Source organism: Triticum dicoccoides, chromosome 2B, assembly GCF_002162155.2.
Source record: "Triticum dicoccoides isolate Atlit2015 ecotype Zavitan chromosome 2B, WEW_v2.0, whole genome shotgun sequence".
NCBI lineage: Eukaryota > Viridiplantae > Streptophyta > Magnoliopsida > Poales > Poaceae > Triticum > Triticum dicoccoides.
The window spans coordinates 10,784,107-10,800,715 of NC_041383.1; the positions used below are offsets into that span (position 1 = coordinate 10,784,107).

At 40.2% G+C, this 16,609-nt stretch overlaps 1 protein-coding gene across 1 annotated transcript; it reads right to left on the minus strand.

The window, feature by feature from the left end:
• Positions 1–11,773: 11,773 nt before the first annotated feature.
• LOC119360185 lies at positions 11,774–15,189 on the minus strand. Its single transcript, XM_037625938.1, has 2 exons — positions 14,834–15,189; positions 11,774–13,931 (listed from the first exon to the last, which is right to left on the minus strand). The coding sequence occupies exon 2, from the start codon at positions 13,253–13,255 to the stop codon at positions 11,774–11,776; it is 1,482 nt and encodes a 493-aa protein (XP_037481835.1). The 5' UTR covers positions 13,256–13,931; positions 14,834–15,189.
• Between the last annotated feature and the right edge of the window lie 1,420 nt (positions 15,190–16,609).

Sequence of the window (16,609 nt, forward strand, 5' to 3'; positions counted from 1 at the left end):
GCCTAGTTCGATGGGTTTTTCTTCAAAGTGAGTGGTGCTTTGTAGTGTTTTCAATCTTGCGGTGGTCTAACATATTGATAAAAAGGGCCAAAACACGTATTGTATTGTCTCCATGAAGGGTAAAACCATGGGTTTTTGTCATATTGATTGACTTCTTCCTGTCTACAATACGTCATATTTGTTATTGCGATACTCTGTTTCTTGCTAACTTAACACATTAAGATGCATACTAGATAGGCTTTTGAGACGGGGTATTAGTAGTAGATGCAGTTGGATTAATGGTCTACTTATCACGGATCGAATGCCTATATGAAATTATACCATGAATGATCACATGATACTTAATGCTTTTGCCCAGGTGGAGCCACTCCGCCCAGGACGTGGTATCACATCATGCCTCGTGCAGAGCCATGGTTGTGTGGAGGGAGGGAAGGGAGGCACCTCGCAGGGTCGACTATGAACACCTCAAGGGCTAGCGTGCATAGGCGATTTGCTGGCAGCAACATGCGATGTGTGCCTCGCATATATAATTTACCACTGCGAGTGGTGCTATATTCTTCGGGATCCTCGGTAAATTTCAATAAACTGGTTTAGATTTTGGAATCACAAAAAAAAAGATTTTCGGTTGAGGCTCTTTCACTAGAATGATCCGACCCAGTAATCATGTCGACGCGACATGCTGACGCCAATGTTTTTTGTTTTGTCTTCACTTTTTTCTGTTCATTTTTTTCGTTTACTTTTTTACTACAGTTTCTATTTCAGATATTCTAAATATATGTGTTAGGAAAAATCACTTTACATAAATTTCGAAAAATACTAATAATGCATTTGAAAATGTTAAATGTATATAAAAATGTTAATCATGTGTACGAAAAATATTTAAGACATCTCAAAAATGTCAGGCCTTTTAACAAATGTACGTAACATTTTAAAAACTGTTCGCATAATTAGAAAATACTTTTCACATTAAAAAATGCACTTTACATTAAAACAATTCACAGGGTTCAAAAATGCATTTTTCTCATTTTCATAAAAAGTGTATACAATTTTTTAAAAATTGTACCATTAATATAATGTACGTGACATTTTTAAAAACAATGCCAACTATTACAAAAAAAGATCTCTGACATTTCATAAAATGTATATATAATATAAAATAATTTCTTGTAGATTAAAAAAATATTCATTTTCATTGGAATTTTAAAAAAAGTGCAACATGTATTTTTTGAATGTACATCAGGTATTTGAAGAATGACCAAAGGGCATATAAATGTTTCACGTCTGCACTAAAAATATACATTATCTACTGAGAAAAAGTAGGCATATGTTAAAAAAGATAATTGATTAAATACGAGAAAGAAACAAAACAAAAAAAATAATCGAAGAATACAAATAAAAATAAAAGTGGAACAAAGAAAAAGAACAAAAACAGTTAAAAACAAAGAAAATGGTGTATAATGAATGCAAACAGAAACTCAAAGGAAACACAAGAAATAAAAATGAAAAGCAAAAATAAACAGATAGAAGAAAAAGAAGAAGACATGAGCTGGAGCGCTTTTGCGCTAATGGGCCTGCCTGATTAGCCCGCCAGTGGGCGATTTCTTATGAAAATGCTGTTTGGAGTTAGCATTTCAATAAGACGGGTCCCTTGCAGCGAACTTATGTTATAAGACCCCCAGCAATAATAGATTATAGAAGAATATTATTCCAAATACTCCTCTGAATGTATATAGTAGCATTGCGATTCCGAATATTTTTATTTATGAATATGAATAGATAAATTCATTGTATCGTTAGGTCGGGGCGGAGGTTTTGTCCAAAAAATTTAGGAGCAAAACGTCGACTCTACCATATTGAAGTTTACTTTCCCATGAATGTATAATTCTTACCGTCATGAATCGATACTGGTGAGACATGGCGGTTCTCATTTGGTGTAGAGGTCACTGGAAAGTAACCTAGCGTGCACCCTCTCATAAGTTATGTCCTCTGTACGGGCCGACCCATTGTGGTATTTTTCTTACACGTTTTGGAACCTTCCCTGAAACATTTTTTCTTTCTTTTACATTTTTCGTTTTTAATTTTAGTCTTCATTTTCGTTTTTCCATTTTCCTTCTTTCATGTTGTTTTTCTTTTTTTCCTTTTTCATTTTGTAAACATTTTTCAAATTTGTGAATAATTTTCTAAATACTAAATTCATGAACATTTTCTGAATTCATGATAACTTTTTGAAATCATGGAAATTTTTTAATTCGTGAATATTATTTTAAAGTTAGACAATATTTTTTAAAGTTAGACAATATTTTTTAAACTCATGAAGTTTTTTCAAATTTGCGAACATTTTTTACTGATTTCCGAACATTTTGTAAAATATTAAAACTTTTTGGCACTCTAATTTTTAAAATTTTGGAAGAAATTGGGAAATTCATGAATAACTATTTTGTTTAGATGAACATTTTTCTAATTCATGAACATTATATTTAAATGTGAACATTTTTTTGAATTTATGAATATTTTTAATGTCATGAATAATTGGACGAAGCTGAAAGAGCTCAGAACTCGGAAGCTGAAAGTAGCCAAGCTGCAAGAGCAAAACCTCAAGATACTCTGAAGATTTAAAGAGTTGGACGACTTTGAAGATTTATTGACCTTTAGAAGACCAAACCCTGTTATATAATTACATTAGATGCGACAATTGTGAGCTGTCATTTGTTTGATGCTTTTCCGACGACCACAAAATAAAACCCGTCTCTTCAAAACTATAGTTTGTATTGTGTGTATCCCTCTCTCTCCAACCTTATCTCTTCCTTACTTAAAACCCTTGGAACCAATAGAGGATGAATGGAGATGAACTCATATTTTATGAACCGATGACTCAATTGGAGACGGACCGATGGGTTCAGAACATGGATGATCACATAAAGAATAACTCTATAGCCGGAAAGGATATGTCCCAGCATACTCTTTAGTGCTTTGAGAAAGGTGCTGCTACTTGGTGGAGGATGTACCAAACCATCAATGGATGGCCAAGAGTAACCACTTGGGAAGAATTTAAGTTAACTCTGGTAAGGTCTTGTCTTGTGTCCCCGAATTTGAAGCCTTATGAAAATGATATGAAGAAATCTTGTGCATGCAAGCTTTGTGGAGCAATAGGACACAACCATAAAGAACACACGGATGAATGCCCTCATTGTGAAGAAAGTCACCCAGCTGAAGAATGCCCAACTAGGCAGATTACTTGTTTCTTGTGTGAAGGGAGTACCCGCTACCCTGCTCAGTGTCACTTTTACCCCATGGTACAAAAAACCATCTAGCAGAAGAAGGAAGCAATTAAAAGAGCCCATGGAAACTTTAGAAGAACATGTGATGAAGGAAGAGGTGAAGGACACACCCGAAGAAGACCCAATTAAACCCTGCACCAAGTCATGCTATTCATGTGGAGAATAAGGACACATCTCCCAAAATTTTCTGAAGGGGGATCTAGTAGAATTGCTGATAGTGGAAGTAGAGTATGACCCATAGGAAATAGAAGCCCTAATTGGCACGGAAAAGTCCAGGAAGAGAAACAGAATGTATCCTGATACGTCTCCAACGTATCTATAATTTATGAAGTATTCATGCTATTATATTATCCATCTAGGTTGTTTTATACGCATTTATATACTATTTTATATGATTTTTGGGACTAACCTATTAACCTAGAGCCCAGTGCCAGTTTCTGTTTTCTCCTTGTTTTTGAGTTTTACAGAAAAGGAATACCAAACAGAGTCCAATTGACGTGCCAATTTTTGATGAATTTTTAAGGACCAAAAGAAGCCCCTGGAGTGCAATAGTTGGGCCAGAAGAGTCCCGGGCTGCCACGAGGGTGGGGGGCGCGCCCACCCCCCTGGGGCGCGCCCCCTGCCTCGTGGACAGCCCGGAGACCCCCTGACTTGAAATCAACGCCAACCTCTCCTATAAATACAGAAACCTTGGGGAAATAACCTAGATTAGGAGTTTCGCCGCCGCAAGCCTCTGTATCCACGATAAATCAATCTAGACCCTCTCTGGCACCCTATCGGAGGGGGCCATCATCACCGGAGGCCATGGAGGAGGATCTCGGAGGGGCCATCATCGCCATGAAGCCCAAGGACCAGACGGAGAACCTCTCCCCATCCAGGGGGGAGGCCATGGAGGAGGAAGCACAATGGGGAGAACCTCTCCTTCTCTCTCTCGGTGGCGCCGGAGTGCCATCGGGAGGGGAATCATCGCCGCGGTGATCGTCTTCATCAACATCATCATCATCATCATCATCCTCATCTCTTTTACACGGTCCACTCTCCCGCACCCCGCTGTAATCCCTACTTGAACATGGTGCTTTATACCACATATTATGATCCAATGATGTGTTGCCATCCTATGATGTTTTGAGTAGATATCTTTTGTCTTTGGGTTGATTGATGATCTAGAGTTGTACGAGTTGTATGTTTTATTTTGGTGCTGTCCTATGATGCCCTCTGTGTCGCGCAAGCGTGAGGGATTCCCGTTGTAGAGTGTTGCAATATGTCCATGGTTTACTTATTGTCTGTGTTGCTTGAGTGACAGAAGCATAAACACAGATAAGTGGGTCGCGGCGTATGGGATAAAGGGGACTTGATGCTTTAATGATATGGTTGGCTTTTACCTTAATGATCTTTAGTAGTTGCGGATGCTTGCTAAAGTTCCAATCATAAGTGCATATGATCTAAGAAGAGAAAGTACGTTAGCTTATGCCTCTCGCTCATATGAAATTGCAATGACGACTACCGGTCTTGTTAACAATTGCCTAGGATAATTCCGCACGCCGATCCATCATTATTCCACACTCGCTATTTATAATATTTAGTAATTTATTCTAACTTTATGATAACAACACCTGCTTTTATATTTTAGCTCTCTGATATCATGCAAAGTTATCCTCTTCATACCCACAACGTAGTTTTATTTCTCGTATCTAGTTGGAAGCAAACGTTCTATGTACGTAGAGTCGTAGCAGTGGCAGATAGGACTTGAGAGAATATTGATCTTACCTTTAGCTCCTTGTGGGTTCGACACTCCATACTTATCACTTCCACCTTTGGAAATTGCTACGATGATTCCCTGCACTTGGGGATTATCATATCCCTAGAACAACCCAATTTCTACAAGGAAGGACCTGAGTCATATCACATGTTTCAGGTGCAAGGGTTCAGGGCACTGATACGTCTCCGTCGTATCTACTTTTCCAAACACTTTTGCCCTTGTTTTGGACTCTAACTTGTATGATTTGAATGGAACTAACCCGGACTGACGCTGTTTTCAGCAGAACTGCCATGGTGTTGTTTTTTGTGCAGAAAATAAAGATTCTCGGAATGTCCTGAAACTCCACGGAACACCTTAGAAAAAACAATAAAAAATCCTCGTCAAAGATGAAGACCAGGGGGCCCACACCCTGTCCACGAGGGTCGGGGCCGCGCCCTCCCCCCTGGGCGCGCCCCCCTACCTCGTGGGCCCCCTGGAGACCCTCCGACGCCAACTCCAACTCCATATAGTGGCTTTCGGGGAGAAAAAAATCAGAGAGAAGAAATCATCGCGTTTTACGATACGGAGCCGCCGTCAAGCCCTAATCTCTCTCGGGAGGGCTGATCTGGAGTCCGTTCGGGGCTCCAGAGAGGGGGATTCGTCGCCGTCGATATCATCAACCATCCTCCATCACCAACTTCATGATGCTCACCGCCGTGTGTGAGTAATTCCATCGTAGGCTTGCTGGACGGTGATGGGTTGAATGAGATTTATCATGTAATCGAGTTAGTTTTGTTAGGGTTTGATTCCTAGTATCCATTACGTTCTGAGATTGATGTTGCTATAACTTCGCTATGCTTAATGCTTGTCACTAGGGCCCGAGTGCCATGATTTCAGATCTGAACCTATTATGTTTTCATGAATATATGTGTGTTCTAGATCCTATCTTGCAAGTCTATAGTCACCTACTATGTGTTATGATCCAGCAACCCCGAAGTGACATTAATCGGGACCACTCCCGGTGATGACCATAGTTTGAGGAGTTCATGTATTCACTATGTGCTAATGCTTTGTTCTGGTTCTCTATTAAAAGGAGGCCTTAATATCTCTTAGTTTCCAATAGGACCCCGCTGCCATAGGAGGGTAGGACAAAAGATGTCATGCAAGTTCTTTTCCATAAGCACGTATGACTATATACGGAATACATGCCTACATTATATTGATGAACTGGAGCTAGTTCTGTGTCACCCTATGTTATGACTGTTACATGACGAAGCACATCCGGCATAATTATCCATCATTTATCCGGTGCCTACGAGTTTTCCATATACTGGTTCTTGCTTATTTACATTTTCGTTGGTACTGTTACAATCATTACAAAATACCAAAAACATTACTTTTACTGTCTTTACTTTTGTTACCGTTACCATCACTATCATATTACTTTGCTACTAAACACCTTGTTGCAGATACTATGTTTCCAGGTGTGGTTGAATCGACAACTCAGCTGCTAATACTTGAGAATATTCTTTGGCTCCCCTTGTGTCGAATCAACAAATTTGGGTTGAATACTCTACCCTCGAAAACTGTTGCGATCCCCTATACTTGTGGGTCATCAGGCACTAATTAAGTGGTTGCCCAAAAAGGAAGCTGAGGACCCAAGGAGGCTATATGATCACAAGGAAACCTCGAGACTTGTCAGAAGTAATATATTTCCGTTGTAATGAAGCAGGACACTTTGCCAGAGATTGTCCCAATGAGGATATTCGTGTTAAATAGTTGAGTCTATGAGAAATATAGTAGTAGTAGTGGGAACAATTCTTGTATATTGAGGTGTGGAGTTTAGGCATGTAATGGAAATGCAAGAGATTGCAATAAATTCATGAAATCAATAAAGTTCTTGTGTCATACGTGGAATTTTACGAGTTGTTACTCTATGAAGAAAGATTTTGACATTTTTCGAGGATATGAGAAATATGGTCTATGAATGAATTTTTGCATTTTAAGGGTGATATTAATCTTGTGCTAAAAAACTCGTGCATCTTGTGCATTCTTGAGATTTCAGGCTTGACCTGATGTGGATCTCCACAATGCTAAAACTGTAATGAATAATAGTATGACGCCTGGCACTGCAGCAACGACTCGTGTGCCACAGCTTAGCTGTGTGAGAAGAGAACTCATCATCGTCACCTTGACTCCCATGTACTCCCTCCGTTCCTAAATATAAGTCTTTGTAGTGATTCCACTAGATGGATTACATACAGAGCAAAATAAAAGAATCTACACTTAAATACATCTATATACATCTGTATGTGGTTCATAGTGGAATCTCTACAAATACTTATATTTAGAAACGGAGGGAGTACATGAGTAGTAATCATGTAAAAACTATATCACCTTATATTTTGGAACGGAGGAATTATGTAACTTTTCCGGTACCATGCATGGAGTGACACATAGCTGGGCTTATAAGCCAACTTGTAACATCCCAAAATTCTAAATTTTGGAATGTTATATTAAATAAATAGTTTTGATTGTTTGTTTAATTGTGGTGTGGTTGTTTGTGTGAAATTGACTGAAATTTGAAACTTTTTGAAAGTTAAATGAGAGGGAATGAAATGGCTTTCCCAAACTTTCACCTTGCATTTATGATCTCCATGAATTCAAATTCTTTTCAAATACAAAACCCTAGAGAGAAGATGACATGACTTCTTCCGTTATAAATGAAAAGGGTTTCGAAAAGATTTGAATTTCATTTGGAAATATTTCTAATTCAGAAACTTTATGCAAGTCAATGATTTTCATGAGAGAAGATAAAATGACTTCTTCAAATTGTATGAAATATGAGTTGGAAGTTTAAAAGAATCAAATTTAGAGTCCCTTTGAAATTATTTTCATTTTGGAGTTATTTGGGTTTATTCAAATTATTTTTCTCCAAAAATAAAACATATGGGAAATAGGGTAAAATGATTCCCTACAATAGAAAATTGGAGACAAATAAGTTTGAAAGCATTTTGGTATTTTAAAAAATGATTTGTATGGGGTTTTATTGCTTCATTAACACTATTTGGTTTATTGGAATTTTTGTGGATTTTATTTGACTCTGAAAAATAGCGCATGTTGTAGAAAATATTTTTCTGAAAATTTTGATATATAATATGCCTATGTAGAATTTTATTTTTATTTTCGTTATTCAGTTTGTTCTTTTCTGTTTTATTATAAAAAAAGAAACTCTATGTGCGGCCCATAACTATCAGGCGCCTGCGTGCGCAACATAGTCAGCAGGCAGGCCCGTAACCGTTTTTATTTATTTTTCGGTTATGCTTGAAAAAAATATTATTTTCAGAAATATTTCTTTTTCTTAAAAAAATGCAACGCGCGTGTGCAGGCTGGCTGAACCCGTGCGTTTTTCTCTTTTCTATCTTTTCGTCTATGTTTAGTCCCACATTGCCTAGCCTTTGACCCCTAAAACTCTTTTCCACCTATAAATATAGACCCATAAAGCCTTCGAGAATCATCCGATTCGGGTTAAATCAATATTTTGGTTTGACTAGATTCACGAAAGAAAAACATATTTTTCCCCTTCGGCGGAAATTCTGGAAGTCGTCTCCTCTCTCTAGTCGTCTTTTCTCTACCTTATAAAGGTATCTTTCTTCGTATTTTATTTATATACTACCATAGCTTATTATGTAGATATTTTTCTTCCGTGAAACAGCTTGGCTCTGATTTTTTAAATAGTCATAACTTTTTAATCGTCCATCCAAATTAGACGAAACCAATGCCACCTACCTAGTGAATCTATCAAATAAACTTCTGCAACTTTCAAATTTCGAAATTTGTTCAGATTCATACTTAAATTTCTTTTCATCATATTTTTTATCCGTACCTCCATTTTCGATGAAACCAATGCCTAAATCTTCACGATCCCCTCTGTTTAGTTAACCAACTTGAACATGTTTTTGACAATTTAAAATTTAAGTTTAGTTCAGATTAGTATTCGATCTTGTTTCGTTTGTTTCTTGAGTTTCGTAACTCTGTTTGAGTTGATTCTTTTTGCAAATCGTATCTAATCACATGTACCTAGTGTTAAAATCTAATCCACATAAATATAATGTTGTTAAAATTTGTTTTTTGTTTAGATTCGTTATTTGCTTGTTTTCGAGTTTTATTTGGATATTTTCTCGATTTCCCTTTGCATCTTTTGCTTGAGTGCTTATGTATGCAATTACTTGCTTACGATAGATTGATCGGAGTGTGACGAGTAGAACTATCAGGAATTATGAGTGCGAAGGATCTTCATCAACAGTACAAGAAAAGTTCACACTTTGATCGTACTTTTCAATACCCAATTTTTACTATGCATTAATTTCACCCTCAAAGATTGCATGAGTAGGATTGGGAATTGGGCATTTGCTATGTAGTTCATGAGGTAGGAACCTATGATCCTTGAAACACCCCGGGTTTATTCGTTATGTCATATATTGCTAAGCCATACTCGTAGACGGGGATTGGTATGTGAGAATCATGCAAGTTGTGAGAGATAATAACTAAGGAAACTTAAGGTGGCTACTTTAATACACATCTGGGTGGATTGGTTGAGGCACCCTGGAGAACCCAGTGGCTTGCCCGGGCACCTGGAGAACCCAATGCTTGCCCAAGGGAATCCCGGAGTACCCGTGTGATTTTTCCTCGGTTTGCCACCCAGGCTCAAAGGATCATATAATATTTCATAATAGAAACTTCCGTGTGGAGCCACAAGCCATTATGGGCTCTGGCATAGTTGAGTAAGTTGTGTGAGCTCTTGAATAGGTGGACTAGCAGATGTAGGGGGATTGTAGGCGTACCGGTCCGCCCGGAGTAGAGAGTAAATGCTTCTGAAAGACTGTGTCTCGGTCATCCCGTTCTCAAACACCAAGCAGTGCAAGGGCTTCAAGGGAGGCGATCGAGTCTTGTGGGGAAAAGTGCGCAAACCTTTGCAGAGTATATAAACTAATCATGGTTAGCCGTGTCCCCAGTTATGGACAATTTTGAGTATCTGGAAGTGAATATTTTGTTGATCTCATCACTCTTTATTTAATGTATTGGGTTTAATGATTAATTATGGGATTGAGTTGGGGGAACCTTCTCAATATGGGTATAAACTTTGTAGTAAATGAAATTTATTCTTTTGTTGTAGGGAAAATTTAGCTTTATGCAAAATCTAAACTTAGAGCCTCCACCAACCAAATATGCATGTAGTGATAGATATTGTTCATCATTATTCTATGATGTGAATTTGCCAATACATTCAATGTACTGACCTACATGGCTGCAACGTCTTATGTTGCAGGAATCTTACGATGAGTAAGTGATACGTTAGGGTTACGATGTATACACTCAACTTTTCAGTTGGTGTCGTTGGGACTCCATAACCTTGATGTTACTTCCGCTATATGGATTGAGGTAATGGTATTTACTTTACTTATTATATGTGATTGCACTCTGTTATAAATCCTCGAGTACTGTGTGTGTTAGCATACCGATCCAGGGATGACACTTAAGCACAGAGACTTCGATCCATTCGGTCGGGTCGCTACACAACTTTAGTTAGCATCAACTTTAGTAATGCTTGTATGGACTGTGTGATGATGATAATTTGCATGTAACACTTTCTTGTTCTCTAATTTATGTTTCATTAGTAAGCCAAGCTTCTGACATTCTCTATGACAAGAAAGTGCCACAAAAGCTAAAAGACAAATTCTATAAGACAGTGGTTCGACCCGCAATGTTGTATGGCGCTGAGTGTTGGCTGACTAGAAGACGTCATGTTCAACAGTTAATTGTGCCGGAGATGCACATGTTGAGATGGATGCATGGACACACAAGGAAGGAGTGAGTCTGGAATGACGATATACGAGATAGAATTGGGGTAGCCCGACTGGAGAGAAGCTTGCCCAACATTGTCTGAGATGGTTTGGGCATATTCAGCGTAGGTCTCCAGAAGCGTCGCTCCATAGCGGACGGCTAAAACATTGCCGATAATGTCAAGAGAGGTCGGGGTAGACCAAATTTGACATCGGAGGAGTCCGTAAAGAGGGATCTGAAGGACTGGAGTATAACCAAAGAACTAGGCATGGACAGGGGTGCGTGGAAGCTTGCTTTTCATGTGTTAGAACTGTGAGTTGGTTGCGATATCTTATGGATTTCAACTCTAGCCTACCACTGAATAGTGAAAATATAAAGCTAAACATGGTTCCACATGCACCCACGTGAAAAGTAGTTTTGGAAAAAATACTGGTAAAATTTTAAAAATTCTAAAATTTTGGGGGTATCAAACTTGGTCAACCATTCTACGAACGATGTGAAGTTTTGTCACATTTTTATATTTGCTGTTGAACGTGGATTCGGTGAATATGGTTCCGCATGAACCCCCTATAAACAGTAATTCAAAAAAAATAATAGAATAAAAAATCTGAATTTTTATGGACGACCGGCATGCTTGGGCATGAAGTTTCACAAAGAAATGCCATGGGGGATTCTGAAAAAAAATGACAAAAACACTGTTTGATGAATAGTATAGTCCGAATTGTATTTTCTTCACTAAGAATACCACGGTGTCAACAGTAGCAGTAGGTTATCTAAGAAGATCAAGAGGGGTTGTTGGATCGGATAAAACATATAAGTTCACTGTATGTCGGTCGAGATATGTAATAGATTTAGTTGAATTGTCATGTATCAAAAAATTACAAGAAGTTACATAACAAGTTCTGAAATAAAATTAGATTGGCACTCCTTGTCGCTTCCTCCCTGGCAGGGCACTACTTCGATATGTATCCTGAGCATGAGTTGTAACATAATTAGGAAATGATTTATGAGGGGCTATCCTTGATTCCCATGCAATTAGAGTGAAGTCTCCTTTCGGCCTAACACTAGGATCTTTTATAAGTTCCCTAAATGTCACACTTGGCAATTCCGTCTTGATTGACATATTATCACTATAAGGTTTCATGCTTAGTGGATGCAAAGCAATGTCTGTTATGTCCACTTGATGGCCTTGTTCTATGCGCATGGTTGGGTTCACACCATAAATGGAGCGGTTTCTTTTAACCATTCTTGCTGCCTTGTCTAATATACAATGCCAGAACTGAACATCAAGGTTGCTTCTCAACACATCTGTGAACATATTTGTTGCGACAAGTGAAATTTGTGAATTGTGGATCACCATGGCAAATTCATCTGCTATTTGTACTAGCCGCGGATGTTTTGCTGGCTCTACACTTCCGAAGGCGAGTGCCTTGAAAAGGTACGTCAACTCATCATGAGATAGCCCACTTAGTAAAATTGGTTTCATCGTTCCAAACCGGGCTATTCCTTTAAGCTTACTTACAATGATGATCTTGCTTCCTCTGCCCATTCCTATGAGAAATGAGTGGAATGTTTTCCAGTCATCATCACCTACATCAGAAGCAAACTCAATAACTACCAACATTATCCCAGTCATTGCCCTCCCATCACCAAATATCCCCAAAAGGCTGTCTCCATTCAAGTGCAAAATAGAGGAGAAGCGTGAACGAACCCTTTCATCACCACACACATGAGCAACCAAAGTTTTCTTCCCAACTGCGGCGCCACCTATGAGCGGAAGAATGGCTAATGCATGATCACCTGAAGGATCGTTGTGCTCCAACAAGAAGCTCAAAAGCTTTTGATTTTCAGCGTGTCGACTAAACATGAAGTTGTCGGTGTAAAGATAAACATCATATGGCCTACGGGACATGCGCTCACATCCTCCCAGAAGCACAACAAACTCTGACATGTTTGTGATAGCAATTTCTAAGCTTTCCAAAGCAGCATGTGAGTCGAGGCCCATGGCCTTATTGCCTTTCACCGCTGCTGTTCGAGAACGCTTGACTGAAAATTCTGGAATGATTAAATACAAACTGCTGCTAGATGAGTCGTTGCTGCTAACCTCGTCGAAGCCAACACCGTCTTGGAGGGCTCGGTACCTCGAGGCATTGAGGAGGCTGTGACCTCGGTACATGGCCTCCGAGAGCATCTTGAGCTGCATCATCATCCCGGAGTTTGTTATGTATCGAGCATCCGCCTCCTCGACGATGGTGCAAGCTCTCATTAGGAGGTGGTGCAACCTTTCCACCATCTTTTCCTCTGGCTGCGCATGGCTTGAGTGGCACTTGTTCATCAGGAAGGAGATGAACCGGCTCACAAGTTCACCTGCAACTGCTGATACGGCAACCTCCATGGCCGGGATTGATGAGGTAAGCTGATGAGGCAACTGCTGAGACTGCCAAGTCCTGAAGAGACTCTTAGCAAGATATAAACTGCTACAGGCAGCCTATTTTGTTTAAACAAAGAATCGCTGGACGACTGGGTGGGTGGGTGAGTGGGTTGGTGGCTGGGAGACCTGGACCTGGACCAGTCAACTTATTAAGCAGCATGGAAAAGAATGGACCGGCCAGTATTTGACTATCTGTTATATTCATGGTAGGTCCAAATCCATTATTGTGCCATGGCAGAAATGCATATCTAATCATCTTCACTCGTCTTTCGTCGGACTCCTTTTACATTCTACACACGTGGGAATTTGCTTGCTTTCTTTCCAGAGGAACTTTAGTGGAAAAGCATCGCGCAAGTCATCGTCAAGCAAAGAATATGTGCCTTTTTTTTGTATCTTGCCCAGTGATGACGAGAACCACAGCTCCATGCTTCAGTAATCTTTTCAGAGGCACATTTGCTCTTTTGGTATCTTCAGAACCCAGTCAGTCTCTCTATGGTCCATTTTGCGCCACTTCAGTCTTTCCATGTAGCCCATGTGGAGCATGGCGACACCCATGCCCGGGCACACCCTTCGGCCGGCACCGAATGGTACCATCCTAACCTCCCCGGCGCTTCCCGCCGCCGCAACAAGGCTCTGCAGGCTAGAAATGACAATTGTGTGTAAAAAAGGTAGAGATATATTGGAAAACAGACAAAACAGAAGAAAATCATGAACCACAATGAAAAAAAAAGAAAACCAACAAAAAACGAGAAACATGAAACAAAACCAAAGAAAAGAAGAAGAATAAACACTGAAGGTAAAAAGAAAAAATCGTAAAACAAAAAACAAGAAGAAAATCCGGATTTTTTTGGGAAAATGATAAAACCAAGAAAAGAAGCACACAATAACAGAAGAAAACCAAAAACAATAAAGAAACAGTGAAAACAAGGGAACTAGCGAAGAGACGAAATCACTAATTGAGGAGTATGGCCGTGCCTCCCGCGAAATCACAACCGTGCCTCTCGCGGAAGCAAAACCGTGCCTCTTACGGAAGGAAAAAGAAATAGAAAACACAGTTTTTCGTTTCCGAGAGGCATGGCCGTGCCTCTCGTGGAAGCACAATCGTGTTTCTCGCGGAAGGGATTTTTTTTCTGTTTTTTCCCTTTCTGAGAGACACGAGCGTGCCTCTCGCGAAATCTCAACCATACCTCTCATGGAAGAAAAAAACAGAAAACACGTTTTTTGTTTCGTTTCCGAGAGGCACGTCCAAAAACTAAGGAAGACCGGTGGAAAACCGAAAAGTCAAAAAACCCAAGAAAAAAACCCGTTTAAAAAACCGAGAACGCGTGCAAAAAAAAAAACAAAATCCGGAGGAAGCGTTCAGAGCGTGACACGTGGCGGACGGCTGAGAGTGCACCAAGTGGCGCTGATCGTTGCGAGGCTCTCGAAGGAGCGCTCGTCAACTAGTTGCTCTCGCGAAACGAAGGCCAGCAATAGGGAGTGAGCGAACGACCACAGGCGGGAACATGGGCCAGCCCGAACATTAGAGGCGAGATGTATTACAAATCACTACGGGCGATATATAGCTGCTGCGAGCAAGAAGTCGTGGGGCCTCTGAGGACATCCCCAATAGCCTTAGCTTTAGGTCCAGGCCTATTTTGCTTAAAATGACCAACAAACTCCAGGCCAAAACCAGCGACGTTGCGGCTGCGGTTGCGGTTGCGCCGTTGCCACTCTGGGCTGACCGGCTGAGCAAGGGGCGACCAGCGACGTGGCTGCCGTCGGTCGGCCAGCCCTGGCTGTGGCTTGCGGCGCTCGCACGCTGCTGCCTCCTTCCCTCCTCAATGCCTCCCCGCCTTCCCGGCAGCCAGATTTGCTAGTTTCTTCTATGAGGTAGAGAAATGGGGATCGAAGTTGCACGGGAAGAGAGAGAAAGAGAAGTGGATCAATGCTAGCTGGACTCCAATTTGTAGCTAAGTCAAGTGCCGTGTCTGATTGGGTTACCTTGTTTCATGTCAGCAAGTTGAGCCACTTGCTCTCTCCACTTGTGCTCCCCGGCCGGCCGGATATAATTTTTTTTAGCATGCGAACAATCTTGACTAGTAGCCAGCTGCAAGTGGGCATACGGTTAAATTTGTTTAAAACCTAAAGATCTGATTTCGATCTGTCTGCCCCTTGAATTAGGGGTGGGAAATGAGGGGGACAGACAGGGACATACGAAGGGCGAGCCCAAGCTGTCCACGGACACAGCGGGAGCCTGATTTCATAATCGTGGTTGTTGATGCTGGGCTAAAAGGGTGGTGGCAGGCCGGCGTGAGGCTGGGCCCCATGAGCACATTTAGCCCCGGTTTGTATAACCAACCGGGACTAAAAATGCCCCTATATAAACCATTCGTCTAGCCTGAGCCCAGTCTCTCTGTTTCCCCCTTTTCTCTCCTCTGTTCTTTCCCTTGCTCGAGCTCAGCCTTCATTGTTGCCAAAATTTGTCAAGATATGTTCACAAAGGTTAGCAACTTTGTCATTTCATCTCTTACTGCTAGATTAGCTCGTAAGTATATTGATTTGTGGGTTTTAGTTTGGGAATAATTATATGTGGGGGTTTATTTGATTTATATGCAATTTGAGCTCAAATTAACTTCTTAGTTTGCATAGTATAGGTGTGGTTTACTTAGTGCCTCCCAATCCCCGTCATACCCACCGTCGATCGCCCACACCGTCCCCGTAGCCGGCACCACCTTAGTGAGCCTCTTGTTCTTATCCTTCTTATAAAAAATCTTATCCGTATGATTTAGATAGTTTTCTTACTTGGATGATTGTTTTTTATACATAGTGCCATGGTCTTGATATCCGTCCCCGTCGGCCCTTGTCTGGTTTATGATTCGATGTGGTATATTCTCTTTTATAACTATCTCTTTCATTTCGCGTTTATGACAATAATGCCCATCAAGTTGACATAGATATTTTTATCTAGGAGGTATGTGAACCGAAAATTGCAACTGACCCTCTTGTTAAGAAGTTAGATTTAGCTGAAAAAGAAAACGGGTATTTGAAAAGAATTCAAGAAGAGAAGATGAAATTAGATTTGTATGTTGCCGATGTCGTCGATGATCACAAAATCAAGATGGATGCAATGCGCTTGAAGACTAGAAATATTTGAAAATATGCCGTTAATAAAAAGGCGTGGTATCACTATGATGTTGGATCAATTGTTACCTTAGTTGCGATCTTGATCGCATTTGTTGTTGCATTTAAATGCTTTAGCTAGATACTCTTGTATGTTGTTTTATGAGAATAAGTGTGTATGAACTTGTATTAATTTGGTCTTTTCAGTCTTGTGTA